The sequence below is a fragment of the Anomalospiza imberbis genome, chromosome 4, assembly GCF_031753505.1.
Source record: "Anomalospiza imberbis isolate Cuckoo-Finch-1a 21T00152 chromosome 4, ASM3175350v1, whole genome shotgun sequence".
In the NCBI taxonomy this organism is placed as follows: domain Eukaryota; kingdom Metazoa; phylum Chordata; class Aves; order Passeriformes; family Viduidae; genus Anomalospiza; species Anomalospiza imberbis.
In genome coordinates, this window is record NC_089684.1 from 71,132,537 (window position 1) to 71,159,178 (window position 26,642).

The 26,642-nt window shown below is 70.1% G+C and overlaps 5 protein-coding genes across 8 annotated transcripts; 3 read left to right on the plus strand and 2 right to left on the minus strand.

The window, feature by feature from the left end:
• The first annotated feature begins 399 nt into the window (after positions 1 to 399).
• On the plus strand, positions 400 to 6,250 carry DQX1 (DEAQ-box RNA dependent ATPase 1). Of its 2 annotated transcripts, XM_068189095.1 has the most exons (11): positions 403 to 1,314; positions 2,342 to 2,535; positions 2,729 to 3,104; positions 3,319 to 3,555; positions 3,730 to 3,829; positions 3,936 to 4,091; positions 4,258 to 4,449; positions 4,541 to 4,666; positions 5,149 to 5,339; positions 5,421 to 5,611; positions 5,685 to 6,250. In XM_068189095.1, the coding sequence occupies exons 1-11, from the start codon at positions 1,027 to 1,029 to the stop codon at positions 5,860 to 5,862; spliced, it is 2,229 nt and encodes a 742-aa protein (XP_068045196.1). In that variant the 5' UTR covers positions 403 to 1,026; the 3' UTR covers positions 5,863 to 6,250. The 2 variants fall into 2 exon arrangements, with proteins under 2 accessions (XP_068045195.1, XP_068045196.1); XM_068189094.1 differs by having other exon boundaries at positions 400 to 1,314; positions 5,149 to 5,611.
• Positions 6,251 to 7,150: 900 nt separating this feature from the next.
• LOC137473245 (interleukin-12 subunit beta-like) lies at positions 7,151 to 9,959 on the plus strand. Its single transcript, XM_068189096.1, has 7 exons — positions 7,151 to 7,785; positions 7,931 to 8,000; positions 8,317 to 8,541; positions 8,731 to 8,839; positions 8,923 to 9,104; positions 9,208 to 9,356; positions 9,630 to 9,959. The coding sequence occupies exons 2-7, from the start codon at positions 7,931 to 7,933 to the stop codon at positions 9,768 to 9,770; spliced, it is 876 nt and encodes a 291-aa protein (XP_068045197.1). The 5' UTR covers positions 7,151 to 7,785; the 3' UTR covers positions 9,771 to 9,959.
• Positions 9,960 to 10,452: 493 nt separating this feature from the next.
• Positions 10,453 to 11,975, minus strand: LOC137473251 (alpha-internexin-like). The gene is made up of 3 exons (XM_068189108.1): positions 11,601 to 11,975; positions 10,934 to 11,058; positions 10,453 to 10,871 (listed from the first exon to the last, which is right to left on the minus strand). The coding sequence occupies exons 1-3, from the start codon at positions 11,958 to 11,960 to the stop codon at positions 10,820 to 10,822; spliced, it is 537 nt and encodes a 178-aa protein (XP_068045209.1). The 5' UTR covers positions 11,961 to 11,975; the 3' UTR covers positions 10,453 to 10,819.
• Positions 11,976 to 12,022: 47 nt separating this feature from the next.
• Positions 12,023 to 17,043, minus strand: TLX2 (T cell leukemia homeobox 2). The gene is made up of 3 exons (XM_068189103.1): positions 16,248 to 17,043; positions 13,671 to 13,908; positions 12,023 to 13,278 (listed from the first exon to the last, which is right to left on the minus strand). The coding sequence occupies exons 1-3, from the start codon at positions 16,627 to 16,629 to the stop codon at positions 13,062 to 13,064; spliced, it is 837 nt and encodes a 278-aa protein (XP_068045204.1). The 5' UTR covers positions 16,630 to 17,043; the 3' UTR covers positions 12,023 to 13,061.
• A 4,456-nt stretch (positions 17,044 to 21,499) lies between these two features.
• Positions 21,500 to 26,376, plus strand: PCGF1 (polycomb group ring finger 1). 3 transcript variants are annotated; one of them, XM_068189106.1, is made up of 10 exons: positions 21,500 to 21,632; positions 23,373 to 23,450; positions 24,255 to 24,360; positions 24,438 to 24,590; positions 24,874 to 24,945; positions 25,036 to 25,144; positions 25,252 to 25,285; positions 25,404 to 25,490; positions 25,564 to 25,644; positions 26,219 to 26,376. In XM_068189106.1, the coding sequence occupies exons 2-10, from the start codon at positions 23,382 to 23,384 to the stop codon at positions 26,264 to 26,266; spliced, it is 759 nt and encodes a 252-aa protein (XP_068045207.1). In that variant the 5' UTR covers positions 21,500 to 21,632; positions 23,373 to 23,381; the 3' UTR covers positions 26,267 to 26,376. The 3 variants fall into 3 exon arrangements, with proteins under 3 accessions (XP_068045207.1, XP_068045206.1, XP_068045205.1); XM_068189105.1 differs by lacking the exon at positions 21,500 to 21,632 and having other exon boundaries at positions 23,045 to 23,450; positions 25,407 to 25,490; XM_068189104.1 differs by lacking the exon at positions 21,500 to 21,632 and having other exon boundaries at positions 23,057 to 23,450.
• Positions 26,377 to 26,642: the final 266 nt, after the last annotated feature.

The window sequence follows — 26,642 nt, forward strand, 5'->3', positions numbered from 1 at the left end:
AGTATAGGATGTCCCCCATGGGAATGCCCGGCACTGCTACGGGATACGCCAGCACAAGACCACCGGCTGTGGTACGCCCGGTCCCGCACCGGGATGCCCAGATCCAGTACGGGATGCCCCGCACCAGCACCGAGAAGTCCGGTACCGGAAAACCCGGTCCGAATAGGGGCTGCGGGCGGGCTCGGGCTGCAGCCGCGCGCGGCTCGGAGGCGCACACCGGAGCGGGCAGCGGAGGCGGGAGCGGGGCCAGCGGGGCCAGCGGTGCCGGGGGTCCCGGCGGGCACCGTCCGCTCCCGTCCCGCCGCCACATCCGGGCCCCGCCCGGCGCGGCCGCTGATTGGCTGCCGCGGGCGGGGCCCGTGACGTCGCGCGGGTCACGTGGCCGTGTCCCCAGGCGGGGCCCGCGGTGGCGCGCGCAGGTGAGCGGCGGGACCGGAACCGGAACCGGAACCGGAACCGGGGCCGCAACCGGGGGCCGCGGCCCGGAGAGGGTGCGGGGGACCCGCCCCTGACCCGCCCCCAGCCCGCCCGCTCCGCTCCGCTGAGATCCGGACCGGGCACCTGAGCACCGGCACCGGGCCGGAGCGTCTCGTGCAGGTGCTCCGCCGACCCGGTCCGGCCCGTGCCGTTCGGGACCGACCCTGCCAAGGTGTCCGCCCTTTCCCGCAACCCCTGTACCCTGCCTCGGTGCGGTCCCCACGCACAGCCCTGTCCGGTCTCCGCACTCCGCTCGATCCTGCGGGGCTCCCCCGGTGCCCCATCCCTTTCCCGGTTCCCTGCCCGTTCTCCCGGTCCCCCACACTCCGGTTGCGTTCCTGATCTCCGCGGCCCTGTCACCCCTCCGCACCCGTCCGTGCCCCTGTGCCCGCATCCCCGGGCCGTCCCCGGTATCCGCGGGTCCCCCTCCCCGCGGGACGGGACGTGGCACTGGGCTGCACCGGGCGCCTTCCCGGGACGTAGGCGGGGGTGGGTCAGCGCCGGTCCCGCTCCACCCCCGCCCGCCCTCGCAGCTCCGGTGTCCCCGCCATGGCCGGCTCCGGGGCCCCGGGTCCCCTGCCCGGGCCGAGCGGCCCCGGCTCCGCGCTGGAGGAGGAGGAGGAGGAGGACGATGAAGACCCGTCCCTGGGCTGCGACGGCGACCTGGAGGTGAACCCCTACGATGGGCTGCCCTTCTCCTCCCGTTACTACGAGCTGCTGCGGCAGCGCCGGGAGCTGCCGGTCTGGAGCACCAAGTACAGCTTCATGGAACACCTGGAGGGCAACAGCGGCGTCGTGCTGGTGTCCGGAGCCCCCGGCACCGGCAAGAGCACGCAGGTGAGGGCCGGGGCGCCCGGCCCCGCCGGGGGCTGCGTGCGGAGCCTCCCCGGCCCCACGGCAGCGCCCGAGCCCTGGGACACACCGAGAGGGCACCGGGCCCCCGGGAACGCTGCCCGGAGCCCGGCGGGCTGGGCGGGCGCCGTGATGTGCTGGGGCTCCGGGCAGACCCGCGGGGAGCGGCTGGCACGGGAGCGGCTGGCACGGGAGCGGCTGGCACGGGACGGGGGAACGGCCGCTCGCGGAGCTGGGCCTGGGGCAGCGGCAGGGCTGAGGTGCCAGATCCCTCCCGGCTGGCGCGGGGAGCCGGTCCCAGCTGCCGGTGACACTCGGGGACGGCGCCTGGCAGACTTTGACCGGGGAAGGGATTGCGAGAGCGGCGGGGCCGGAATGGGCTGGGTCGCCGCAGGCTATCGGGGTGTTGGCCCTGGGCTCCAGGAGCTCAACCGAATCAGCTCCCTGGGTGTGACCTGCTGGCGCTGCTGGATTTGGGGACCAAAGCTCCTGTGTGGGCCCCGGGGCTCGGTTTTGGGTGCAGCACCCTGCCCTGCAGGGTCCTGGGGACACTGAGGCACGGGAACTGCTCGTGGGGGGTTCAGAGGTGACAGGAGGAAGCAGGACTCAGGTCCCTGGTGCCAAAGGGACATCTGCGTGGCCTTGGCACTGTCCCACACTGTCAGGCCGGGCACTTGGCCAGCAGCTGCTCCCTGCTGATCCCGTCCCTCTCTGTGGGGGTTCCCAGGCCATTGTCCCGTGTCCCTGATGTGAGGGCAGGGTCGTGGTGTCCCGCACCGGGGCAGGAAGCTGCGGGTGTGGGGCCATTGGGCTCCTGTTCCAGGCTGTGGGGCTCAGAGGTGACAGCAGTGGCGAGGGAAGATCCTGCCCGAGCTCTGAGTGCCTCTGGACAGCCCCTGGCCCTGGAGATCCTGCAGCCGGATCCATGGGGAGGGTCCTTGTGCCCTTTGGAGGGGCACAGCAGGGAGGGGACAGTCCTGGAGCCACGCTGCGCCGTGCCCTGTCCCCACAGATCCCTCAGTGGTGCGCCGAGTACGCCCTGTCCATGTCATTCGCCCACGGGCTGGTGGCCTGCACCCAGCCCCACAGCCTGGCCGCCCTCAGCCTCTCCCTGCGCGTGGCCGACGAGATGGACCTGAACCTGGGCCACGAGGTGGGCTACTGTGTGCCACACGAGGACTGCTGCACCGCCGACACCATCCTCAGGTACGGGAGGGACGGCGGGGCCCGCGCTGGGAGCACAGCGCCCTAATCCCGCTGAGCTCCACCTAATCCCTTAATCCAGGCTGGCCTCGCCGCAGGGCGGTGCGGGCTGCTGTGGGGAGGGGGCTGCTGTGGGGAGGGGGTCGGCATTCTCCCCCCAGCCAGGGGTCCCGCTGATGGGGTGGGGCGGTGGCAGGTTCTGCTCGGACGAGATGCTGCTGCGGGAGATGACGTCGGACCCGCTGCTGCGGCAGTACGGGGTGGTGGTGCTGGACGAGGCGCAGGAGCGCACGGTGCCCACGGACGCGCTGCTGGGGCTGCTCAAGGACGTGCTGCGCCAGCGCCCGGCCCTGCGGCTCGTGGTGGTCACCTCGCCCGCCCTGGAGCCGCGGCTGTGCGCCTTCTGCGGGGACCCCCCCGTGGTGCGGGTCCCGGGGCACAGCTCCCCGCCACAGCTGCTCTACCGGGAGCCGCCAGCCCACGGGAGCGTGGCCGCTGCCTGTCAGGCCGTGCTGGACATCCACCGGCGCCAGGAGCCCGGCCACGTCCTCATCTTCCTGGCCAGCGAGCAGGTGGGCTGACGGGGGAGCAGGGCAGGGGAGGTTTGGGGTGTTCCTCTCGATGGGGAGCCCAAAGGATGGCGGGGGCAGCTGGGGTTAAACGGGGGGAGCTGCAGCTCCTCTGCGGTGGGAGGTGGGCGCAGGGCATGGCACAGCACCCTGACCTGGGAATGGGGACGCTGTGGGTGGCGGCAGGTGTCACCTGTGCCCCCTTGTCCTCGCCCAGGAGATCTCCGAGTGCTGCGCTGCCGTCCAGACAGAGGCCGTGGCGCTGAGCCCGGCGCTGGGCCCGCTGCTGGTGCTGCCGCTGCACCCCGGCGTGGGCCGGGCCGCGCAGCGCCTCTACGAGACGCCCGAGGAGAGCCGGGAGCGCCGTGTCATTGTCACCCACTGGCTCGGGGACTCGTCCTTCTCGCTGGGCACCGTGCGCTTCGTCATCGACTCGGGGCTGGAGCTGCGCAGCGTGAGTGGGGCGGGGGCGGGAGGGCTCCGGGTCTGCCCCGGGGTGCGGTGGGCTGTGATGTCCTCGGCTGGGTGTGCCCCAGGGAGGTGGCAGCGGTGGCCCCGCAGTGGCAGGTGAGGGGCCTCGGGGGATGGCAGGGGTCCCCTTCAGTGTCCCACTCACAGCCTCCCGCAGGTGTACAACCCCCGCATCCGCGCCGAGTCCCAGGTGCTGCGGCCCATCAGCCGGAGCCAGGCCGAGTCACGCATGCAGCGAGCCGCCGGCAGCCCCCCAGGTGAGACCCCTGCTCCGGTGTCCCCCCCTCAGGACTGCCAGCAGCCCCTGGCCCGGCACCTGTCCCCACCCTGTCCCTGTCCCAGCTCATGGCCTCTCTCCTGCAGGCACCTGCCTGCGCCTGTACTCGGAGGCCTTTGAGCAGCGCCTGCCCCCCAGCCCTGCGCCCCACGTCAGTGAGACCAGCCTGAGCCGCCTCGTGCTGCTGCTGAAGCGCCTGGACATTGCCGACATGGGCCAGTGTGACTTCCTCGACCGCCCAGGTAGAGCCCACGGGGCCAGGCATGGCGTGGGGGGCTGGAGCGGAGCGGCACAATGGGGCAGCCATGGCTGTGGCCATCACTGCGGCCTGGATTGTCTCCGGGGAGGGACTGGGGGCCTGGCAGGTGCAGGACAGAGCGGGCAAAGCTCCCTGATGTCCCACCCCAGCCCCCGAGTCGCTGATGCAAGCGCTAGAGGACCTGGACTACCTGGCAGCCCTGGATGATGACGGGAATCTGTCGGAGGTGGGGATCATCATGTCGGAGTTCCCACTGGACCCGCAGCTGGCCAAGGCCCTCATCGCCTCCTGCGAGTTCGACTGTGTGGAGGAGATGGTCAGCCTGGCTGCCATGCTCACAGGTACCGTGTGGGGGGCATGGGGCTGCCCTCAGGAGCCAGCGCTGCCAGGGAGGTGCTGTGGGCACACAGTGATGCTCCTGCCCACCCCCAGCATCCCCCTGCTTCGTGCCCCTCTCCACGCACCTGGAGGAGGCCGTGGCCCTGCGCCGGCGGGCGCTGCTGCACCCCAGCGGGGACCACTTCACCCTCATCAACATCTTCAACGCCTTCCAGCAACGTGAGTGTGGGCATGGCCTGGGGGTGGGGGGCTTGCACGCCTGTGGGCATCCCAGGGGCCCCTTTGTGTTCCCTGTATCCCCTGTTCCTCCTGGTGTCCCACTCCCCATCATGTGTCCCCTGCCCTGGCGCTCCGTTCCTGACCCCATCCTAGTGCCCAGCCTGGCTGGGGAAGGATCTGGGGGTCCCTGGGGGCTGTGCCCTGTGCTCAGTCCCTGTCCCCACTGTGTGAAGGGGTCACAGGCAGGGGAAGCAGCAGTGCTTTTGTGTTCCCCAAGCCCCCAGCCCAGCGGGCTCTCTGCTCACCTGTGCCCATCCCCATGGCACCACATCACGGCTCCCACTGTGCCATCCCTGTCCCCATGTCACTGACTCCACTGCCCCCACATCGCTGACCCCACTGTCCCACCCCTGTCCCCCCATCATGACCCCCGCTGTCCCACCCCTGTCCCCCCATCGCTGACCCCGCTGTCCCTCCCGCAGACGCGGGGGACGAGGGCTGGTGCCGGAAGCACGGCGTGTGTGCCGAGGCGCTGCGCCTGGCGGGCACCGTGCGCGCCGAGCTGCTCGAGGTCATGCGCCGCATCGAGCTCCCGGTCTCGCCGCCCGCCTTCGGCTCCGACGCCAACGCCCTCAACATCCAGCGGGCCCTCATCTCCGGGTACTTCCTCAAGGTGGGCCCAGGGGGCTGCGGGGAGTTGTGGGGGAGATGGGGGGGTGCGCCAGCCACCCGACTCCCTCCTGGTCCCTCCCAGGTCGCCCGAGACATCGACGGCTCCGGCAACTACGTGATGCTGACGCACAAGCACGTGGCACACCTGGCCCCCGCCTGCGGGTACCTGCTGCGGTCACCCCCGCGCCGCCTGCCCCCCTGGGTGCTCTACCACGAGTTCACCATCTCTCAGGACAACTGCCTGCGCGTGGTCTCGGAGATCCAGCCCCAAATGTGAGGGGACAGGGAGGGACAGGTCCTTTACAGGGTGTCCCTGTAGCTGGCTGACCCCACCCTGTCCTCACAGGCTGGTGGAGCTGGCCCCTCAGTACTACCTGAGCAACCTGCCGCCCAGCGAGGGCCGGGACCTGCTGATGGAGCTGCGGGAGAAGGTGGTGGCGGCAGAGGAGGCGCCGGCAGAGCCGGAGCTGGCGCAGGCGGCCGGACGCGAGGATGAGCACGGGGACGTCTGCGTCCTGCAGTGAGCCGGAGCACCGGAGCCCCGCGGTGGGGCTGCCTGGGCTTGGCCATGACCCTGGGGACAGGGGAGCCCCGGGGAGGCCCCAGGGGGGCTGTGTGGCTGCAGGGGCTGTCCCAGGGAGGCGCGGGCACGGCCTGGCACTGCCTCAGCGCTGCGCCGTGGTCAGTCGTGGGCCAGCGGCCGTGGGACCATCCCGGCACCTCAGAGCGTGGATTGGGGAGTGCTGGCCCCAGCCGGGGGAGTGTTGTGGGCCCTCCCCACTGGGCTCCTTCACCCCATCTTTCCTGGGGGTGCTGTGGGGCTGGAGGCATCGCCTGTCCCACTCCCCCCACACCCGGGGCTGAGGGGCCACGCACGGGTCCCTCCTCCTGTATAAAGTTTTGTGACCTTTGCTCCTGGCTTCGTGTCCGTGACTGCAGCGAGGGGTCCGGCCACGGTGGGGTCCATCCCACCAAGGGACATCACCACAGAGGGGTCCAGCCAGGGTGGGGTCCATCCTGCCAAGGGACATCACCACAGAGGGGTCCGGCCAGGGTGGGGTCCATCCCGCCGAGGGACATCACCACAGAGGGGTCCGGCCAGGGTGGGGTCCATCCCGCCGAGGGACATCACCACAGAGGGGTCCGGCCAGGGTGGGGTCCATCCCGCCGAGGGACATCACCACAGAGGGGTCCGGCCAGGGTGGGGTCTGTCCCTGCTCCTCCCGTCTCCCGGGCATGGTTTCTGTCTGCGAGGCCTCGCTCCCCTCCCACCAGGCTGGGGTTCCAGCCATGCCGAGGTGCCGAGGGCATCCCTGGCCTTTGCATCAGGACTTCCCCTCCGTGGTTGTGGTTCTTCTGCAGAAGCCAAGGGGAAGCTGCGGTCGGCGAGGTGGGGGCGAGCAGGCCCCCAAACCTGCTGCCAGCGCCTGCTTCCCCCAGACAGGGCAGGGCACGGGTGCACCCCCGGGCAAGGCACCCCTCCCCTCCCTCCCTCCAGCGCTGCAGCCAAGGGCTGAGCTGCTGCATGGGGCCTGGGGGTCCAGGCTCTCCCTCCCCACCCCGCAGCCCACGCACAGGGACTTGGCTCTGCTCAGAGAGGGGCCTTGGAGCTCCCACTGCCCTGTCCTGGCCGCAGTGCCTCAAAAGGTGAGAGCTGGGCTCCCCCAGCCTCCCACAGCCCCACTTCCCCTTTGCTTTCTAGGAACTCCAGAAAGTACGTGAAAGGGTACAGCACTCCCCCTCCACCAGGGTGGGGTCTGCTACATGCCCTCGACATGGGCTGGCATCAGTGGGGTGGCAAAGGGGCAGCTGGTGACCATGATGATCTTTGTCCCTACGTCCTCATCTCTGCACAGCATCCCGTGGGACACGCAGTGGCCCGAGGAGGGGAGGGACGGGGTGTGACAACCTGTGCCAGGCTGGGGGCATCACCCTGAGCCTCTGTGGAAAGCCTCCCCTCTCCTTGGGGACCCACACAGAGGGGCCCAGCCCTGAGCTGCCCCTCTCCAGACCCCTGGCACAGGTGCTGATAGACCTCATAGGTCCCCCCACCCCATAGCAGAGCGCTGTGGGGGTTCTGTGCAGCACACGGTGGTGTGCAGCCCCTCAGGTGGTGCAGGGGCTCAGGACCCCTCTGAGAGAGCTGGGACCACCCAAAACCCTCAACACCATCCCAGGTGCCCAGCGCTGCCCCTTGCCTGGGTGTTCCCAGGGGGACCCATCCTCTGGCATTCCAGGGCAGGGCAGGGCATGTCCGGTGCCCCCTGCCCCGGGAAGTACCAGCAGTGGCGTGGGTGGGAGGCGAGGGGCTGAGCGTGGGTCCCATTCTCCAGTTCTGAGAACTGTGATGCTGCTGTGACTGCACCTTGGGGCAGCCCCATGGAGTCCAGCCCAGTATAAGACCGCAGCCCCCGGCTCTGCCGAGCCCACCAGAGACACACGCAGAGGTAGGCACAGACCTGGAGGGTTGGGGGGTCTCGGGGGGACCCTGCTTCGGGGATGCTGCTCCCAGGGCTGGGGGCTCTGCCCTGGCTGTGCCCCTCTCCTGGGTTATGTCCAGCTGGGGCTGCCCTTTCCCTTTCCCTTTCCCAGATGCTGGTGCTGGTGGGACTGGTGCTGTTCCTTGTGCCTGCAGAACCCCTGACTGCCTTCCCCCCAAAGTGTGAGTGCTGCTCCCGGGGCACAGGGGAGCTTCTGGCTGGGGCAGGTGCAGGCACTGCAGAGGAAGCAGAGGGAGTGGGGGGCATCCCAAACCCGTATCCCTTGGATAGGGACTCTGCTGGGACTCTCTGCTGGGAGATTAGAGGATGGGCATGAGGGTGATGTGGGGTGGGTGAGGGAGTGGGGGATGTGGAGTGCAGGACCGTGGGACAAGGAGGTTGTGAGGCCAAGGGACACCCAGTCCCATGGTGGTTTGGGGGACAACCTGCCCCTACCACAGCCCACTTCTGACCACAGGCTCTGCCTCTCACCTCCAGTCCAGGTGGGGAAGATCAACCAGGACGTGGTGGTGAGATGTGACACTTCAGAGCAGCACATCTACTGGACACTGAACGGGGAGGAGGAGCCCATGGCCGAACTGGTGCCCGAGGGCCAGAAGCTCACCGTTGTCGGCTTGGACCTGCCAGCCACTGGCAACTACAGCTGCTGGGCTGGCCGTGGTCACCTGCTGGACACCACCTACGTGGTGGTCAGCAGCACCCGTACGGAGGGGCATGGCCGGGGGTGATGGGAGTGCAGGGGGTGGAGGGCTGAGGACCAGGAGATTCTCGTGCCCAGCCCATGGGCATGAGGGCTGTGGGGCGGAGGGGAGCCCCACCAGTGCCATGCAGGGAGGGGGCACCGCTCCTGGCCTCGTGCAGCCCCTGACCAGCCACCCCTCAACCCTGCAGGCGAGGAGGAGATCAACGTGTCCTGCCAGGCTGAGTCCTACAACGGCTCCTTCCACTGCTCCTGGCCCGGGCCCCCCTCTGCCATCTTCCGTGCCCGCCTCATACGCAGGTGGGTGCCCCGGGACACCCCAAGCCCACACCAGCACCACGGCCACCCCACCCTAAGAGCTGCTCACCCCTCCCTCCCCACAGCGATGGCTCCGTGGGGCCGTGGGTACCGGTGGCCAGTGACCAGGGCCAGTTCAACACCAGTCTGGCAGACCCCTTGTTCTGCCCCTTCGGAGAGGAGCTGCACCCGCTCCAGCTGCACCTGGAGGGGCTCTCGGACACCTCCTACCTCAACCTCTCCAGGCACTTCTTCCTCCGCGACATTGGTGAGCTCAGGGCAGGAGCAGCGGGGTGGGGGCGTCCAAGAGATACTGGAGGCTCCGGAGAGGGGGGGTCTCAGCCCCTGTTCTGAGCCCTCTCTGTCCACAGTGCGTCCTGATCCGCCCCAGGAGCTGACCCTGCAGCAGCAGGGGGAGCAGCTCCACCTGGCCTGGGCCCCCCCGGCCTCCTGGCCGCTCCCCAAGTCCTACTTTGCACTGCTCTACCACCTACAGTACGAGCTCCACAACGGCACCCAGGTAACAGGGGGGATTTCTGCCCAGGGGGACCCTGCACAGGCTACCCCAAGTCCCCCGCTGCCCTGTGCCCGCCCTGCCCCATCCCTGACTCCTCCCTGTGCCTGGGAAGATGCTCAGCCATGGCCCCTCCTCACTCTGCTGCTTCCCTTCTTGGGGTGATGAATTGTCACCCCTGGCTGTCACCCGTGCTCCCCGCAGCGCTGCCGGAGTCAGGGGGTGCTGGTGCCCCCCTCCCCGAGGGTCTCCCTAGACCATGCCCTGCCCCCTTTGCAGGTTGAGCAGTTCGTGGAGGGTGCGGAGGAGACGCCGGTGCCGGCGGGAGCGGGGCGGGTGCGAATCAGCTGCCGGGACCCCTACACCCCCCCGGCCTGGAGCCCCTGGAGCGCCTGGATTGGCCTCGATGCACCCCAATAACAGTGGTTTTGAGAGTGCTGACCCCACAGACGGACACCTCCTTTCCCCACAACCCTCATCCCTTTACGGCTTGGAAAAGGATTTTTCCCCCTATTAAAACCCTGGGATTGGCTTTGCCACCACAAGCCCTGCTCGCTGTCTGTGTGGGAAGGGAGGTGCTGGGCCCCCACAGCTCCCCGAGGGGTTCCTGGCTGGCACAAGGCTCAGCCCTGGGGTCCATGTGCATGGCTGGGACAGGTTCCACCCGTGCTCCAGCCCAGCTGGGGGACAGGTGGGGTAGAGGGCCCTGCCCAGGTTCCCTGAACTCCCCCAGCCCTCAAAAACCCTCCCAGCTCTGCCTCCTTTCTGGGGACTGCGGTGGGACAACGTCCCCAGCCACAGGAGCAGCACGCGTGGCCACACCCCGGGGAGCAGGGTCCCATCCTGACCCTAAAGCGCCGCTGACAGTGGGGGGATCAGGGATCACCCGTCACCACTGCGGGGGCTCAGCTCCTACCGAAGCTGTGGCCCCACAACGCGCCCCCCCAGTGTCCCCGTGCCGCGCCCAGCTCGGGGGTGAGGGGCTGCACCCTCAGGCAGGAGGGAACCCCCACCCCTCCATGAGCCCACTTCCCACGGAGCCCACCACAGACCTCTGGAGCACAGCCGGGGGTGCTGCCCACCCCCCTCCAGCCAGGCCGGCTCCGGGTGATGCCACGGGCTTTATTGAGGTGCTTCCACACGGGTCTGGGCCGGGACCCCCACCCCGGAGAGGCTGGTGAGTGTGTGTCCCCCCGGGCGCTGCCCTCCCGGTGTCCCGGGGCAGGCGGGCACGCAGAACTCCGGGGGACCCGTGGAACGGGGGGGGCAGAAGGACCGGGGCTCCGCGAGTCCAGAGACGTCCAGAGGGTCCCAGGGAATCGTGGCCCGGGCCGCAGGAGTCGGGGGTCTGGGGTCCGGCGGAGGAACCGGGGTCCGGTGGTGGGGCTGAGGATCCGGTCCCGGTGGTGGGTCCAGTGGTAACGGCAGGGCCGGGGTCCGGTGGTGGGACCGGAGCTCCAGGGATCTGCTCACGGCGGGGCCAAGCCGCCCAGGCGGAGCTCCTCGCTCTCCAGCATCTCCCTGGAAAAGAAGGGCCAGGCTAAGCCCCTCGCCCCCGCGCCCCCCGCGCCCCCCTTGCGTACCGGTACGCGGCGATCTCCGCCTCCAGCGCCATCCGCAGCCGCAGCAGTGCCGGGTACTCCCGCAGGCACCGGGCCATCTCCGCCTCCGCCGCCCCGATCTCCCGCTCCAGCTCCGCCACCCGCTCCTGAGCCGGGCCGTCAGCAGCGCCGGGGCCGCGGGGCGGCCGCCGGGATAACCGGCCGGACCCCCGCACACAGGGACCTCTGGCCCCACAGGGACCCCCGCCCGACCCCCTCCCGCTCCCCAGACCGCCGGACCTCGACCCCCGCCCCGAACCCCACCTACACAGACTCCCGGCACCCCTGACCCGACCCCTGGAATTCCGCACCGCCCCCCACCCCGCACGGATGCCCGGGGAGACCCCCGCCCTACACGGACCCACGGGATCCCCGAGCCCACAGGGACACCCGGTGGCCCGACCCACACAAACCCCACCTCCCAGTCCCGCCTGAACTCCCCCATCCCATCCCGCCGCCGCTCCCGCTGCCTCCCGGGGCCCCCCACCTCCATCCGGACCCCTGACCCCCGCCCCTCCCCATCCCCACCCCCCCTTCTCCCCATCCCTCCGGGCATCCAGCTCCAGCACCGCCCCCCCCAAACATCCACCCCCTCCTCCCACCCCAGCCCCCACCCCCGCAGGCGCCCCCCGGCCCCCTCATCCCGCACCTGGTACTTGGCCAGCTCCCCGCTCCGCCGGTCCCGCAGCCCCTCCAGCTGCCGGTGTAACGCGCCCACCGCCCCCCGCAACGCCTCCACCTCGGCGGCTCGGGCTCGCAGCAGCCTCCGGTAACCGGCGGCCTCGGCACGGGCACGGAGCACCGCCTCGCCGCCGCCGCCGCCGCCCCACCGGCACCGGGGCCGGCCCTCGGCCGCGCTCATCCCGGTGGTAATGCGGTTCCACCCCTCCGCGTCACGGAACCGCAGCCAATCCCGCCGGTACCGGGTGTCCGACTCCTCCCGGTAGCAACGGAGAGGGGGAGCCCGCAGAAGCCTGTCCCCCAAAAGTGGGGTGAGGGGCTGCAGCATCGCGGATAGCAGTGGGGTGGGGGGCAAGGTCGAGTTCAGGGTCAAGGTCACGGTTGTTATCCCCCCACGCCCTTCATTCCCTCCATCATCATCATCATCATCATCATCATCAACAGAGGCTGGAGTCGGGCCGGATGGTCCTGGCAGGGGGAAGCCCCACTTAGGGGGTCACTGGGGAGGGGGTGCAGAGATCTGCCAGAAGAAGGGGGGGTTCAGCCCCTCTGCACCCCACGAGTGTCCTGTGGGTCACACCAAGGCTCAGTCTGTGGGAGGCGATGGCAGTCCCGGGGGAGTCAGGGACTGGTGCAATCCGTCGGCATGGGGGGCACTCCGAGCCCATGGCAGGGGGCTGCAAGGGCATGTCCAGGCCCAGGGAGCTGACAGACCAGTGGGTGGGGGGCCGGGGGCCCAGACCGTCAGTCTGTCCCACCACGGGGTGGGGCCGGGGTGGCCAAGTCCTTCGTCCGCAGATGGAAGCCGGAGGTGGCAAACTCCGCCCGGGATAAGGCAAATGGTGCGGGTGGTGCAGACCCCGCTGTCAGGGCGGGGGGCTTCCAGCACCAGGAATGGGAGGTCCACACCCTGCCCTGCTCCGGGTGGGCTGGAGGCTGTGGGGCCCAAAGGGAGCCAGCGTGACCCACGGAGCTGCTGGTGGGGGAGCTGCAGAACCCTGCCAGGTGTGGGGGCCCATCCCTGGGTTCCCAGGGGTTTGGGCAGGGAGCTGCAGGTGTCCATGGGGTGTAGAGGCCCAGCCCTTGGCTCCCACGGGTCTGAGCAGGGGGCTACAGACATCTGTGGGGTGCAGAGGCCCAGCCTGGGGGTCAGGCAGGGGGCTGCAGAGGTCCATAGGGCATGGGGGCCCAGCCCTGGGCTCCTGGGGGTCCAGGCAGGGGGCTGCCCACAGCAGTGCTCCAGGTGGGCTTCGATGAAGCTTTGAGTCCAACCACAGGGGCACGGCCTCGCTCCAGGATGGCCCTGGGGGTCTCTCCATGGCAGGGAGGGGGCTGCCAGTGCGGGGCTCTCAGGAAGCTGCAGCCCCTTCCCTGCCATGGTCCAGGCTCCCAGTGCCACCTCCTGGCACATCAGCAGCGCCCAAGGCCCTCACACCACAGAGGCCACCCCCGAGACCGACGTCACCTTGTTGTCCTCGGCCCAGGGCTGGAGGTTCTGCAGGGCGTAGAGCGAGGAGTTGTGCATGCAGAGCGGGTCCTGCGGCAGCGGCTGCGCCAGGCTCTTCTGGAAAGCCTCCTGCTGCAGGTGCAGCATCAGCCGGTTGGCCTGCTGCCGCTCCGCCTCGCGCTCCTCCGCCGTCTGACGCCTGCAGACACCCGCCATTGGCACGGACCGCAGCTGGCACTGCCACGTGCCCACTGCCCCACAGCACCACCCCTCGTCCCCTTACTACTGCCACGTCCCCCACCACCACCAGACCTCCCCCAGCAGTGCACAGGGGAGGCCACGGTGATGGGCAGCTCATGCCATCCATCCCCAGCCCATCCCAGTCCCAGCCTCGCCCAGAATGAGGGGCTCGCTGCTGGAGGGATGTGGGGTTTGGGGCTGCCAGAGGGATATTGGGGTGTCTGCCAGAGGGATATCGGGGTGGCTGCCAGAGGGATATCGGGGTGGATGCCAGAGGGACACATTGGGGTGGCTGCCAGAGGGGTGTGAGCATCATGGTTGTGGCCGTTACCCCAAGGCCGTCCCTGTTACCTCCACTTGGTGCGGCGGTTCTGGAACCAGGTCTTGACCTGGGCGTCCGTCATCTTGAGGGCCTTGGCCAGGGTGGCACGCTCGGCCGAGGCCAGGTACTTCTGCCGGTGGAAGCGCTTCTCCAGCTCGCAGATCTGCACCCGGGAGAAGGACGTCCGCGGCTTCTTGCGCTTGGGCGGTGTCCGGTTCTGGTACGGGTGCCCGATGCGCCGTGTCACCGCGAAGGGCGACAGCGCGGCTGTGGGGACAGCGGGGTGAGAGGGGCTCAGGGTGACCTTGGCAAAGCACAGCAGGGCCCTGGGGGGATGCCAGGGGGCTCGGGGCCATGGGGATGGGGCGCTCCAGAGGGACACATGAGGATGGGGAGCTCCAGGGAAGCCACCAGTGCTGCCTGGGAGAGTAGGGGAGGGGGACACCCAGAGTTGTCCCCACCTTGGGGACATGGGGGCAGCTCATGACATGGCATGAGGAAGGACCTGTCCCCTTTCCTACCCCACGGCACAGTCACTCCCCCAGCCCTGTGGCACTGGAATGTCAGGGTGGATGGGCTGGCCTGGTCACAGGACTGATGCAGGACCATGCAGCCCCGCTGCACAAACCCACCCTCCCCTCACAGCGAGCCCTGCCGCAGCCCCCGAGGAGCCTCCCCGGCACCGCAGGGGCTGCCCAGCCCTGCCCGTGAGGGGATGGGACCACAGAAGCTGCTAGGAGGCCAACAGTGTCTCTTTCCATGGGCCAGCAGTGCCTGGGCTGGCCACCGCCAGGGGCCGGGAAGGGGATGTCCCTGCCCAGCTGAGGTGTGAGCCAGCCCTGGTGAGGCCAATGTGCCACATCCCAGCCCCAGAAGCTGCCGGAGCTGCAGGGAGCGTCAGAACAGCAAAGCAGCACGGAGGAAAGCGAAGGCTTGGCAGGGTCAGCCCCCAACGCCTGTGCCCCTCCTGCTCTGGCAGTGGCCTCGAGCAGGAGCCATGACCCTATGGCACCACGTCCCCGTGGCGCCATGGCACCACAGCCGTCACCGGGGCCAGCACCGCGTGGGCAGGGCGGCACATGGCCGGGACCATGGTTGCCTGCGGCCCCGTGGCACAGGGATGTGGGTACAGCCCACAGCACCCCAGGGGGCCCCTGGCACCCACAGACCCTCCCTCCCACCCGCGCCCAGGAGGCCGCCTGGCCGCCGGCGGGGGCGGACACGGTTGACGCAGGTGGAGCCGTGCAGTCGGGGGGACGGAGGCCCCCGTGCCCCCTCCCCGCACGGGGCGGCCCCTCGCCGGGACCAGATGCCTCCCGCCCGCAGCCCACCCCAAGGCCAGTGGTGCTGAGTGATGGCTGCGGCTCGGAGACCCCGTGTCGGGGAGGGGCTGCCCCATCCACCCAACGCTGGCGCCAGGCAGGAGACGAGGACGTCACCCGCCACCCCTGCGCGGGGACCGTGCTTCGTCACCGCTGCGATGGCGGGGTGGGCCGGGAGGCGAACACGGTTCTGCTGGCGCCCGGGCGGGACCCCCACGGTCCCCAGCCTCCTGCCCCACACCGCCCCATCGCCCACATGGCCGGGACTCGGCCCCCAGCCCTGCACGGCCTCCAGCCTCGTCCCCGCATGCGGCCACACACTGGGGACGTGGCGGTGCCGCCATCTTGGGTGGGAGCAGAGCTGAGCCAGGCCGGGGGTCCCCAGCACCCACACACGCCCCCACTGCCCGGGACCCCACCCTCAGCACCCCTCCTGCTTCTCGGGTGCTGCAACCAACACCCCCACCCCAGCACTGCTGCTCAGCCCTCACCAGGGCACTCAGCCCCTGCACACCAGCAGTATCTCAACCCCTCGCTGCCTCCACAACACCCGCATCGCCGCCCTGGCCTCTCCCACAGCACTGGCACTCAGTGTTCCTCACCGATCCCCGCACGTTCAGAGCCGGGATCCCATCCCGGCCACCCCACAGGTACCCCTACACCACCACCCCCATTCTCTGGGGTTCCCAAGGCGTGGGACATCTGCTCTGTGCATGGATGAGCTTTGTCCTCAGTCCCACGGTGGTCCCCCCACCCTGCATCGTGTCCCCACAGAGCCCCCACATCACATCTCACACCCGGCAGAGCCCCCACCCCACTCACCATTCCAAGGGAGCCCCCACTCCGCACCCCACAGAACTCCACACCCTGGCTCCCCACAGCCTCCCTGTTACGGTGGCACAGGGTCACCACTGGCACCTTCAAACCGGGGAAGGGACCAGACACGGAGTAGAGCTCGAGACCGGAGCCCGCCGGGACCCCCCGGGCTCCACCCAGAGCCGCCGGACCCTGCCCGGTGCCTCGGTGGAGCCGCCGCTAGCCGCGTCTACCCCGAGCCGCTTCCGCAGGCCCCGACGGCGGGCAAGGACCGGGCGCTGCGGGAACCTGTGGAGCGCACGGTCCCCGCCATCCCCGTCCGATGCCCGTGTCCGCCCCGAGCCGCGCCGCGCCGCGCCCGCCGGACCGCACTGCCCCGACGGAACCGCGGGAGCGGCCGGTGCCGCGTGAGTCCCCGGAGCCGTCAATAGGCGCCGGTAGCCCCCAGCAGCCGTCCCGCCCGCTCACCTGAGAGCCGGTCTTTGGCGATGCGGCGCGTGGTCTCCATCCAGGGGAAGGTGAGCCCCGGCAGCGCGGGCCCCGGCGGCGGCGCGGCGGGCGCGGCGGGCGGCGGGGCGGGCGCGGGCCGGTGCGCCGGGACGCGGATGACTCCGGCGGGCGGCGCGGCGGGCGCGGGGGTCACGTTCACGCTCACGTTCATGCTCATGTTGAGGTTGTAGGAGCCGAGCGGACCGGTGGGGCCGTAGCCGCTGCCGTAGAGCCCGTAGTCGGGCTCTGCCGCCGCCCGGTGCGGCCCCGTGGGCTCGGGGCCGCCCAGGATCTGGTCGATGCCGAAGCTGATGGGCTCGTGGGGCGCGGGGGGCCCCGGGCCGCCGCCCTCCCGCTCCATCCCGGCCGCGCTCAGAGCCGGCGGGACGCGGGCATGGCCGGGGGGCGGCGGGGGGCGGCAGCGGCGACGGGCGCGGAGCGCCCGGTGCGGGGCAGGACGCGGTGCAAGGTGCGGGTGCGGGCCCGGAGCAAGGTGCGGGGCAGGTGCCGGGTGCGGGCCGGGGGCAGCGTGCGGGGCATGGCTCGCCGCCGCTGGCGGCCCCGGGGCGGGAGCGTGGGTGGGCTGCGGGCCCTGGCGGGACGCGCTTTTCTGCCCCGCTCCATCCGGACCGGCCGAACTCCCACCGCCTGCGCCCTGATTGGTGGCCGCGCCCCGTGATTGACAGCCCGGGGCCCCGCCCCCGCCCCGGGCCCCCCCCCGCCCCCGCCGCTCCAGGCCCCCGCCCCGGCTCCGGGACAAGCGGACGGGCCCGTCGGGTCCCGAGCGCCTGCGCCCCGCACGGCCCCCGGACGTCCCCCGCGCACCGACGGGCTCCGTACCAGTTCGCCCCGCCGGGGCATCCGCCGGACCGCCTGCCCGGTCCACCGGAGCCGCTGTCGCATCGGGCAGCCGCGCTGCGCCTTTTCGCGTCCCCGCTCCGTCCGCAGCCCCGTCGGCGCTTCCAGCCGCCCCTCCCGGGGCGCACGAAGCGGCCCCTGCCCCAGCGCCGTTATCGCGGGGCGCACGGACCAGAGCCTGAGGTGCGCAGGCTTCGCACCGAGCCCGGTTCCCGCCGCGCCCGTCCATACGGGAGTGAATGAATCCGGAAGCCCTGGAGCCCGGTGCGGGGACCCAGGGCTTGTTCCGACCCGGCGTTCACAGAACACGGACACATCCCGGGACATGGATCCCGATCTCCTCGAGCCGCCATTGCCGGTAGCTGGGATCTCAGTTCCCAGGAAACCGCCTTTCCCGGGGCACCGACCCCACGCCGACCTTCAGTTCCCGGGCCATGAATCCCCCTTCCCCGGGACCTGCCGTTCCCGGTATCACGGGCCCCAGTTTCCACGGACCAGACTGTTCAGGGGGATGGAGTCCGACACCCCCTGGCCCCGCCATTCCCGGAGATAGACCCCGGTTCCCGACCCGCCGTTCCCTGGGGTGGACCCTTGTTCCCCGCCCCGCCTTTCCCGGTCACAGAGCCCAGCCCGGTAACGGCAGCAGAGAGCGGCACTGGCTGGGTCGGATCTTCCGACGACTATCGCGACAGCGACACGGCGGCCCTGCGGGTGGGTTCCCGAGCGGGTCACGGCCCCGGGACAGGGGCTGGCGGGGCGGAGGCGGCTTCCCGGGCACCCTGGCGCCACCGGTCTGGGGCAAATGACATTACCGGGGCCTGCGCCTGTAAATCACGGCAGCACCGGGGGCTGCAGCTGCCGCACCGGGGGCACTGCACACCCCGGGGCACCTCGCATCCCAGGGGCACCGCAGGCAGCGGGGGGCACCGGGTCATCCCAGGCTCGCCGCAGTGTGGGGTACCCGTCCCTGCAGCCGCAGCTCTGCCGGGGTGTGGGGCCGCGGGAGCCGGGACTGCACTGGCACACGCCTGTGCCACCCTCGGCCATGCCCACAGCCCACCACGGCACCGGGAACGGCCGAGCTGCTCCTTTCCACACCGGGGCACCGACATGCGCCCAGAAGGGGAAGGGGACACAACACCGGGACCCTGCCCTGCAAAGCGCCACGGCTTTCTGGCGTTTCCTGCTCGCAGCCCGGCAGGTGCCGGGACGAATCCCAGTGTTCCCACTGTGGCTTTTCCTCCTGGCAAGAGCCACCGGCGCCAGGTGTGCTGCGGCAAAGGGACCCGCTGTGACCCCGTGGGGTGCAGCCGTGGCGGCGGCAGTGGCAGTGACAGCGGTGACAGTGGCGGCAGTGGTGGTGACAGTGGCAGTGGGAGGAAATGGCCGGTGCAGGAGGAGGAGGCGGCAGCAGGTTAATTGAACCCGGAGCAGGAGGCAGATGTTGCCGTGCCCAGGGGCTGGAATCTGCCGGACTGGGAGATGGATTGGGGGGCTGTGACGGGGCCCGGGGCAACGCGGGCTCTCCCGGCGCCTGCTTGCGCCAGGGCCCGCCCCACGCCCACGGGGGTCTGCAGGCGGCACCCCCGGCCGGAGCAGCCCCCCTGCCCGGCAGCCTCCAGCAGCGCGACCAGGGCTGCCCTGGAAGGGTGCAGGAAGAACTGAGGGTGCTCAAGGAGTCCTGAGCCCCCTCCCACCCTGGCTGTGGGTGTAGGGTGTTTCCCACCCAGGGACCCCGCTAGCCAAGGGCCCCTCACTGTCACCACCTTGTGCCACTGGCTCTGTCTTCCCAGTGATCCTTGGGCCACCTGGAAGGAGGCCGTGTCCCTGTGCCTGCCCCAGCGTCCCCTGAGCCACCGTGGGGACCAGGCAGGGTCCCTGCACCCGGAACCCCCCAGTGGACCAGTACAGACCCTTCCTCGTTTCTCGACCACAGCAGGGACCTCCGTGTCCCCGGTGTGTGCCCCTTCCCATCCCAAGGGGCTGGGCCTGGCAGTTCTTGTGGGTGGCAGTGACAGCTGGAGGGGATGCGGCGGAGAAAAGGGCATTTGCCCAGTTCCAGCAGGGAATCAGCCTTCAGCCAGCGCAGCGCCAGGCCCTGCCACCGCCAGAGCTGCACCAGCATCTCCCCGCCCCGCGCCCTCCACGCCCCTCTGTCCCTGAGAGCAGGGGGTCACACGTGGGGTCTGTGGGGTCTGGCCCCTGCCCGCCTCACCACGGAGGTGCTGCCCGAAGCTGCCGGGGCTCCTTGCCCCGTCCCCCACCGTGGCCCTGGGGCTGCCGGTGCAGCTGCGCGGCTTCGTGGTGCCACGTCCCCGGTGCCGGCCGTGCCGGTGCTCCCGTCCCCTACGGGGACGCCGCGGGCTCGGGAGCTTCTGCCGGGGCGGGGGTCACTGGGACGCGTCCCTGCCTGTCCCCGGTGCCGCCGGCGGCCGGCCCGGTGCCCCGGCCATCACGGCGAAGGCGCGGCGGGGACCTGGCAGGGCCCCACGTTCCCACCGGCCAGAGGCTGCCGCGCGCCCGCTCCCGCCCGCTCCCCCCCGTAATCTCATTACCGCTGGACGTCCCCTTCTTCCTCCCGCTTCCCCCCAAACCCGCTGGCAAACTGGAGGGACAGTCAGCTCCTCTCTGGCTGCTGGGTTAATTCTGGGCTAATTAGATGAACCAGCCCAGATTGGATTACTTTAGCCTGCATTTGGTCCTCCAGTCCTTGGCTTGCGGCTCCCGGGGGAGCTGCTGGCGCCTCCTGCCTCAATCAGACACTTCTTAACCGCATGAAACACTCCCGGTGCCCCCCGCCGCCCGCCCGCCGCGGGCGCCGGCACCCGGACGGGGTGCGCGGGGTGAGGCGGCAGCAGCCGGTGGGCGCGGTGCCCACCCCGACCCGGCTGACACGCCGGGAGGGCTGGGATGGGGATGGATAGGGCCGGGATGGGGATGGGATGGCGTCGGGATGGAGCCGGGACGGGACGGGTGTGGGTTGGGATGGGGTCACTGTGGCCGCGGATGGCCCCCGCGGACTCCCGCGGACCCGACGGCCGAGTCGCCCGCTCGGACGTCACGGTGGCCCTCGGCGTCTGCGCGGTGTCCTCGGGGAGGAGCCGGGTGCCACATGGGTGCGTGGGCGGCTGCACCGTGACGCCAGCACCCGGCTGCTGGGGGGCTGCTCCCCACCGGGCACCGCCAGGCTGCAGCCCCTGGGGCGGGGGACAGTGGGTTCTGCGGTTCCGGATTGGGGGTGCAGCACGGGCCACCCCCTCAAACCCTCTGGGGGTCCCAGCTGCGCGGTCTGGGAGCAGGGTCAGAAGGGCTGGGGGGTTGGCACAGTCTGGGCTGGGGGACTGCAGAGGTGATGGATGCCAGCGGAGCGGGAGCTGAGAGCCCCCGGGCTTTCGGTGGGGTGAGGGATGGAGCAGGGGCAGGAGGGAGTGCTGTGGGAGTGGGGGGCACACACAGCCCCCACCCCTTGGGCTGCAGGACAGCTCCTGCCCCACTGGTCAGTGGGATCAGTGCCCAGGAGCCACGGGACACGAGGCTGGGCACACCGGTCCCCTCTCCCACGCCGGGTGCCCTCGTACACCACCCCCACCTCCCCAGGGTCCGACACCAGCCGGGGGCTGTTGGGGGGCTGTCGGGCCTGGGGGCTGCAGGTGCCAGTGCTGCCCGTCCTGGTGGGCTGGTGCCCGTCGGGAGACCACGGTGTGCCGGTGGCTGGTGGCCGCTGACAGCCACGTCGCTCAGGGCCTCGTTATCGAAGGTTAATTGGATTCTGCAGATGTACTCGGTGCATTAGGCAGGAGCTCAGTCCATGAGCACCCAGCCCCCGCTGCCCTATAGGGACCCCTGCCCACCTCAGAGGGATTAATGGGAGACCCCTATCCGCCCTGGGAGCCGCCTGCCGGATCTAACAGGGACCCCTGCCCAACCTGGGGGTCCCCTGCCTTCCTTGGGGGATCCCTATTCACCTGACGGGGCTGGGGGGCAGCTAACGCTGCTGCGCTGCACCACTGCGCTCATGAGCGCGCCCAGCCTCAGCCCAGCCTCGCTCAGCCCCAGCGAGGGGTCCGGCCGGGAAAGCGCCCGGCAGCGCTTCCCAGAAGGAGCCGCCCCGGCCCTGCCGCGGAAATGGAGCTGAATATCTGAGCAGGGCTGGGCTAAAAGCCTCGGCCTCGCGGCCCCGCGCAGCCCCGGCGGCTCCCGCCATCAATTATTAACGGCGAGATGGATCCGCGGCCTCGCGCGTGCCCGGCTGGCGAGGGCGGCTCCGGGAGTACCGGCTGCCGGGACCCCAGCCCCGGGACGGGCTCTCCGCCCTCGGTCCCCATGCCAGAGCCACCCACAGAGCCCGCTCCTCGCCCGGCCGGGACTCGCGGTGCCGGTGCCGCTGCCGGGTGCGGTGCCGGTGCCGCTTCTCCTCACGGCGGCGGCAGAAAGTGATGCTGCCCCGCCGCGGGGCCGCGCTGGCCCCGCTGTGACCCCCGCCCCTCCCCGGATGGCTCCTGGCAGGTACAGATGGGACCGGACCCTCCCCAGCCGGGGGTCACCGGCCCCCGCCGCGCTCTCGCCTCCCCGGAGGCGCGGGCAGGGGGCGGGAAGGGCGGGGGCTGGTCCGGAGCCTCTGCCCGCCGGCGCCCCGGCACCGGGAGGGGCTCGTGTTGCTCCCGGTGCGGTCCCGGGGCTCGGCCACACACCGTGCGCCGCCCGGGACATGGGGCTGGCACCGGGGTCATCGGGGCTCGGGCGGTGCCAAGCAGACGCTCCGGTCGGGCAGGGGGAACAGCGCGAGTGGACTGGGCACACTGAGGGAGCTGAGAGGTGGAGTTAAGTGCTGTGACCCGTATCCCGGACCGGGACCAGGACCGGGACCTGGATCAGGACCGGGACCGGGGCCAGGATCGTGACCAGGACCATAACAATGACCGGGACGCATCCAGGAGCCCCAAACCCGCACTGTCCCCGGCCGTGGCAGCCCGTGCGCAGCCGGTGGCGGAGCCGGGCTGGCAGCGCGGCCGTGTGCCAGGAGCTCCATGCTGGGGTGGTGGGTGCCAGCCCCTGCTCGGGGGTCCCGCCGTGCTCCTCTGCCCGCACCCACTCCCTGGCACGGACCAGCGTTCCCCGCCGTTCGGTCTGGGGTCCGGGGGGGTTGCACAGTCGGTGAGGAGGCGCGGGGGGCTGTGAGGGGCCGTGGGGATCTCGGCTCGGCTCCGCATTAGCGCGGCCGCTGCTTCCCCTGAGCCAAACCTTCATTAGCGTGGCTCCGGCTGCGCCGGGTGGGGCCGCGGGCTGCTCCGCTGGCACCCCAAACTGCCAGCACCCCGGCACCCCAAAGGGCCAGCACTTCAACCCTGCCAGCACCCCAGCACCGGACACCCCAAACGTCAGCACCAACAGCAGCGCGACCCCCTAAACCGCCAGCACGCTGGTACCCCAGCGACACCCCAGCCCCCCGACCCTGCCCGAGCCCCGGCACCCCGACCTGCGAGCGCCCTGGCACCCCGACCTGCCGGGGCAAACACCCCGACCCTGCCAGCACCCCGGTAGCCCAACCCTGCCGGTGCCGCTGCATCCCTCAGCCCAGCCCTGCGCTCGCCGCCGCCGTTCCCGCCGTGCCCCCGTCGGGACAGCCCGGTGTCCCCTACCGAATCCTCTCAAGACCCCCTGAGCCCCCCCAGATCTCCCGCACCTCACGGCCCCCCCTAACACCGAGTTGCCCGCAGGTACCCCGCGCCCCAGCCAGACTCCTCGTCCCCTTCGTGCCCCCTCGCAGCCTCCAGGCCCCCTCAGGCCCCCGTCCCGACCGCCCCCGTCCCCCCGGTTCCCTCCCGTGCCCCCCCCGCCCCTCCCGTTCCCCCGCGTTGCTCTGCTGCCCTCTGGCGGCGTTCCCCAGCACCGCGCGCACGCAGAGCCCTCTCTGATTGGCGGCCGCTGCTGTCCGTCAACAGCGCGCCCTCTCGCTATTGGCCACTACCGGGAACGCCCTCCCCTAAACACGGCGGCTCCGGTGGCGGCGGCTCCCGGCGGTTCCCCCTCACGGACGAGGTGGGAGGGTCTCGGGATCCCGGGCCTCTCCCCGTGCGTCGTGGGGAAGGATCAGCACAGGGCCGAGCTTGCGCTGCACGCCGCGACTCGAGACGCGCGGGGCACGCTAGGAGTTGTAGTCCCGCCGCTCGCTGCGGCCCCGCCCCGAACACGGAAGTGCGCGAGGCCACAGGCGGAGGCGGCTCTAAGATGGCGTCGCCTCCTCAGGGGGGCCCGATGGCCATCGCCATGCGGCTGCGGAACCAGCTCCAGGCCGTCTACAAGATGGACCCGCTGCGGAACGAGGCGAGCGGCCGTACCGGGAGGGCGGGAGGCACCGGGAGGAGGCGGTGGCGGCGACACCGGGGGCCAGCTCGGGAGGGGACGGGAGGTACCGCGGTGGCGCCGCTGGGGGGCGCTGTGAGACCGGGGGGCGGTGCGGGGGGGCGGGGCCAGGGCAAGGGGGCGTGGTCACGGCTCGGGGCAGGCACCGCGCTGGGGGTGTCCCCGGAGCCCCAAAATCCCATTTTCTGATATAATAAGGCGAAACGGGGTATCCAGCCCCCTTCAAATCCAGCTTTCTAGCGTAATAATGGAATACGGAGCGGTCAGTCCTGTTTTTTGGTACGTTAAGGCAATACAGGGGGTGCAGCGTCCCAAAATCTCGAGTTCTGCCATAACAATGGAAGTCAGGAGGCACAGCCTCCCCAAGTCTTGTTTTCTGGCATAATAAGAGAAAACAGGAAGCGTGGCCCCCGCCAGAATCCCATTTTCTGGCATTTTCCCATTAAAATAAGACAGTGAGGCCAGCCTCTCAAAATCCCATTTTCTGGTGTAATAATGGAAGACACGGGGCAATCCCTACAAAGTCCCATTTTCTGACATATCTTAGCAGGACGGGGGTGGCCAGCCCCTCAGAATCTGTTTTCTGGCATATTCAAGCAAAACAAGAGGTGCAGCTCCCCAAAATCCAATTTTTTTAGCATGTTAAGGGAATGGCAGGAGATCCTTGGGCTAGGGGGTTCCAGGTGAAGGGCGAGAGGGGGGTCTCCAGGTGACAGGTGGGGGTGGTCTCGGGATGCTCCAGGTGACAGTGAGGTGTCCCCGCAGGAGGAGGTGAAGGTGAAGATGAAGGAGCTGAACGAGCACATCGTGTGTTTCCTGTGCGCCGGGTACTTCATCGACGCCACCACCATCACCGAGTGCCTGCACACCTGTGAGTGTCCCCACCTGGGTGGGGGGCTTGAGGCGGGGCTGTGGTCCCACCCCTCCTACACCTGTCCTTGTCCCCAGTCTGCAAGAGCTGCATCGTGAAGTACCTGCAGACCAGCAAGTACTGCCCCATGTGCAACACCAAGATCCACGAGACGCAGCCGCTGCTCAACCTCAAACTGGACAGGGTCATGCAGGACATCGTCTACAAGCTGGTGCCCGGCCTGCAGCACAGTACGGGGGACATGGGGGGCTCGGGGGACATGGGGGGCTCGGGGGACATGGGGGGCTCGGGGCACATGGCCTGCAGCACACTACGGGGGACGTGGGGACAGGGATGTGGAGCTAGATGCAGGCAGGGACAGCAATGGGGATATGGACAAGGAGAGACAGAGGGATGAGGACAGCGTGTGTGGCGGGGGCTTGGTGCAGTGGAGGGAGGGAGGGAGGACAGCCAGGGACCGCCCTCAGGGCCACATGGGCCCAGGTGTGTCCCTGAGCCACATGTCCCTTGCAGGTGAGGAGAAGCGGATCCGGGAGTTCTACCAGTCCCGTGGCCTCGACCGGGTGACGCAGCCCAGCGGTGACGGTGGGACGGGGGGGGCACGGGGGGCAGCCGGCTGCGGTGCTGGGGGGTGTCGGGGGCACAGGGGGCTGACGGTGCCACCTGTGTCCCCAGACACGGTGGGGGGTGACCCCATGGGGCTCCCCTACAGCACCTTTGACCACTCGCGCGCGCACTATTTCCGCTACGACGAGCACGTCTCGCTCTGCCTGGAGAAACTGAGGTGAGTCCGGGGGGACTGCAGCCCCTTAGTGGGGTGGGGAGGGGGCACAGGGGACACTGGCCATGGCCCCCGACCCGGACACGTGTGCCTTTCTCTTCCCGCCACAGCTCCAGCAAGGACAAGAGCAAGGCCATGCTGCAGGTGAGCGGGGATCCCTGCAGACCCCAGGCCTGACCCCCAGCTGTCACCCTGGCCCTGGCAGGGGTGTGTGGGGTCCCTGGAGACCCCCACACCCCCCAACGCTCTCTGCCCCTCACAGCAGAAATACGTGAGGTGCTCGGTGCGGGCACAGATCCGACACCTGCGGAGGGTCCTGTGCCACCGGCTGGGGCTGTCCCTGCAGCACGTGAGTGGGGGTCCGGGGGGGCTCCCAGCCCCCAGGGGTGTCCCGGCCCCGCTGATGCAGCCTCCCCGTGCAGGTGCAGATCCTGTTTGACAACGAGCCCCTCCCTGACCACATGACAATGAAGCAGCTTTGGCTCTCACGCTGGTTTGGCAAGGTGTGCATCCATCATAAGGGATGGCAGGCTCTGGTTTTGGGGTTCACCCTGCTGGGGGAGTGGTGGGGTGAGCCTCCGGGGGTGGTTCGGGGCATTATGGGGTTGAGGGATTGAGGACCTTTAATGTCAGTGGCTGCAGTGGTGATCTGGGGGGTCCCTGGCCTCTGCATGGGTCAGGCAATGGGGGGTCCCCAAAGGGGTTGGCCAAGTTTGAGGTGCAGCCCCAGGGGAGTCCCTGGGCTGGGATTGGGGTCTGTGTGCCAGGGGACTTCTGGGCTGGGGTTCAGGGTCTCTGCCCCAAGGGGATCTTGTGCTGGGGTTTGGGGTCATGGACTGGGATTGGGGAGTCCCTGGGTTGAGGTTTGGGATCCCTGCCCTAGGAGGGAGTCTTGGGCCGGGGTTCGGGGTCATGGGCTGGGATGGGGGGGTCTCTGTCTGGGGGGGTTCCCTGGGCTGAGGCTTGGAGTCCCTACCCCGGGGGCAGTCCCTGGGCTGGGATCTGGGGTCTCTGCCCCAAGGGGGTTCCTCGGCTGGAATCCCCCAGCTCTGACCCCCCCCACCCCTTGCCCCACAGCCTGCACCCCTCCTGCTGCACTACAGCATCAAGGACAAGAGGAGGTAGGGGCAGGGGGTGGGCACTGCCCCCCCAGTGCAGCCCTGCTCCCGCCCCTCCACCCCCCGTAACTTATACCCTTCTTCGAATTTATTTTTGGAATAAAATTGTGGAAAAGCTCCCTTGAGTCCCTGCTTTGTGTGAGGGGAGCTGGGGGCTGCTGTGGGGACTCAGTGACCCCCAGATGGGCTGCACCCATGGGGGGCTGAGTCGTGGGGTGCTGGGGGTGCACTGTGGGGCTATGCAGCCCCCCGGTCCCCGTTCCCCTGCGGCCCCCCAGCCCCGCGCAGCCGTGCGGGCACTCCCCACGTCGATCCCGTCACGGCTGCCTGGCGCGTGTCCGCCCCCCCGCCCCACATAATGAGCCTTAATAAAGTCATCGGCC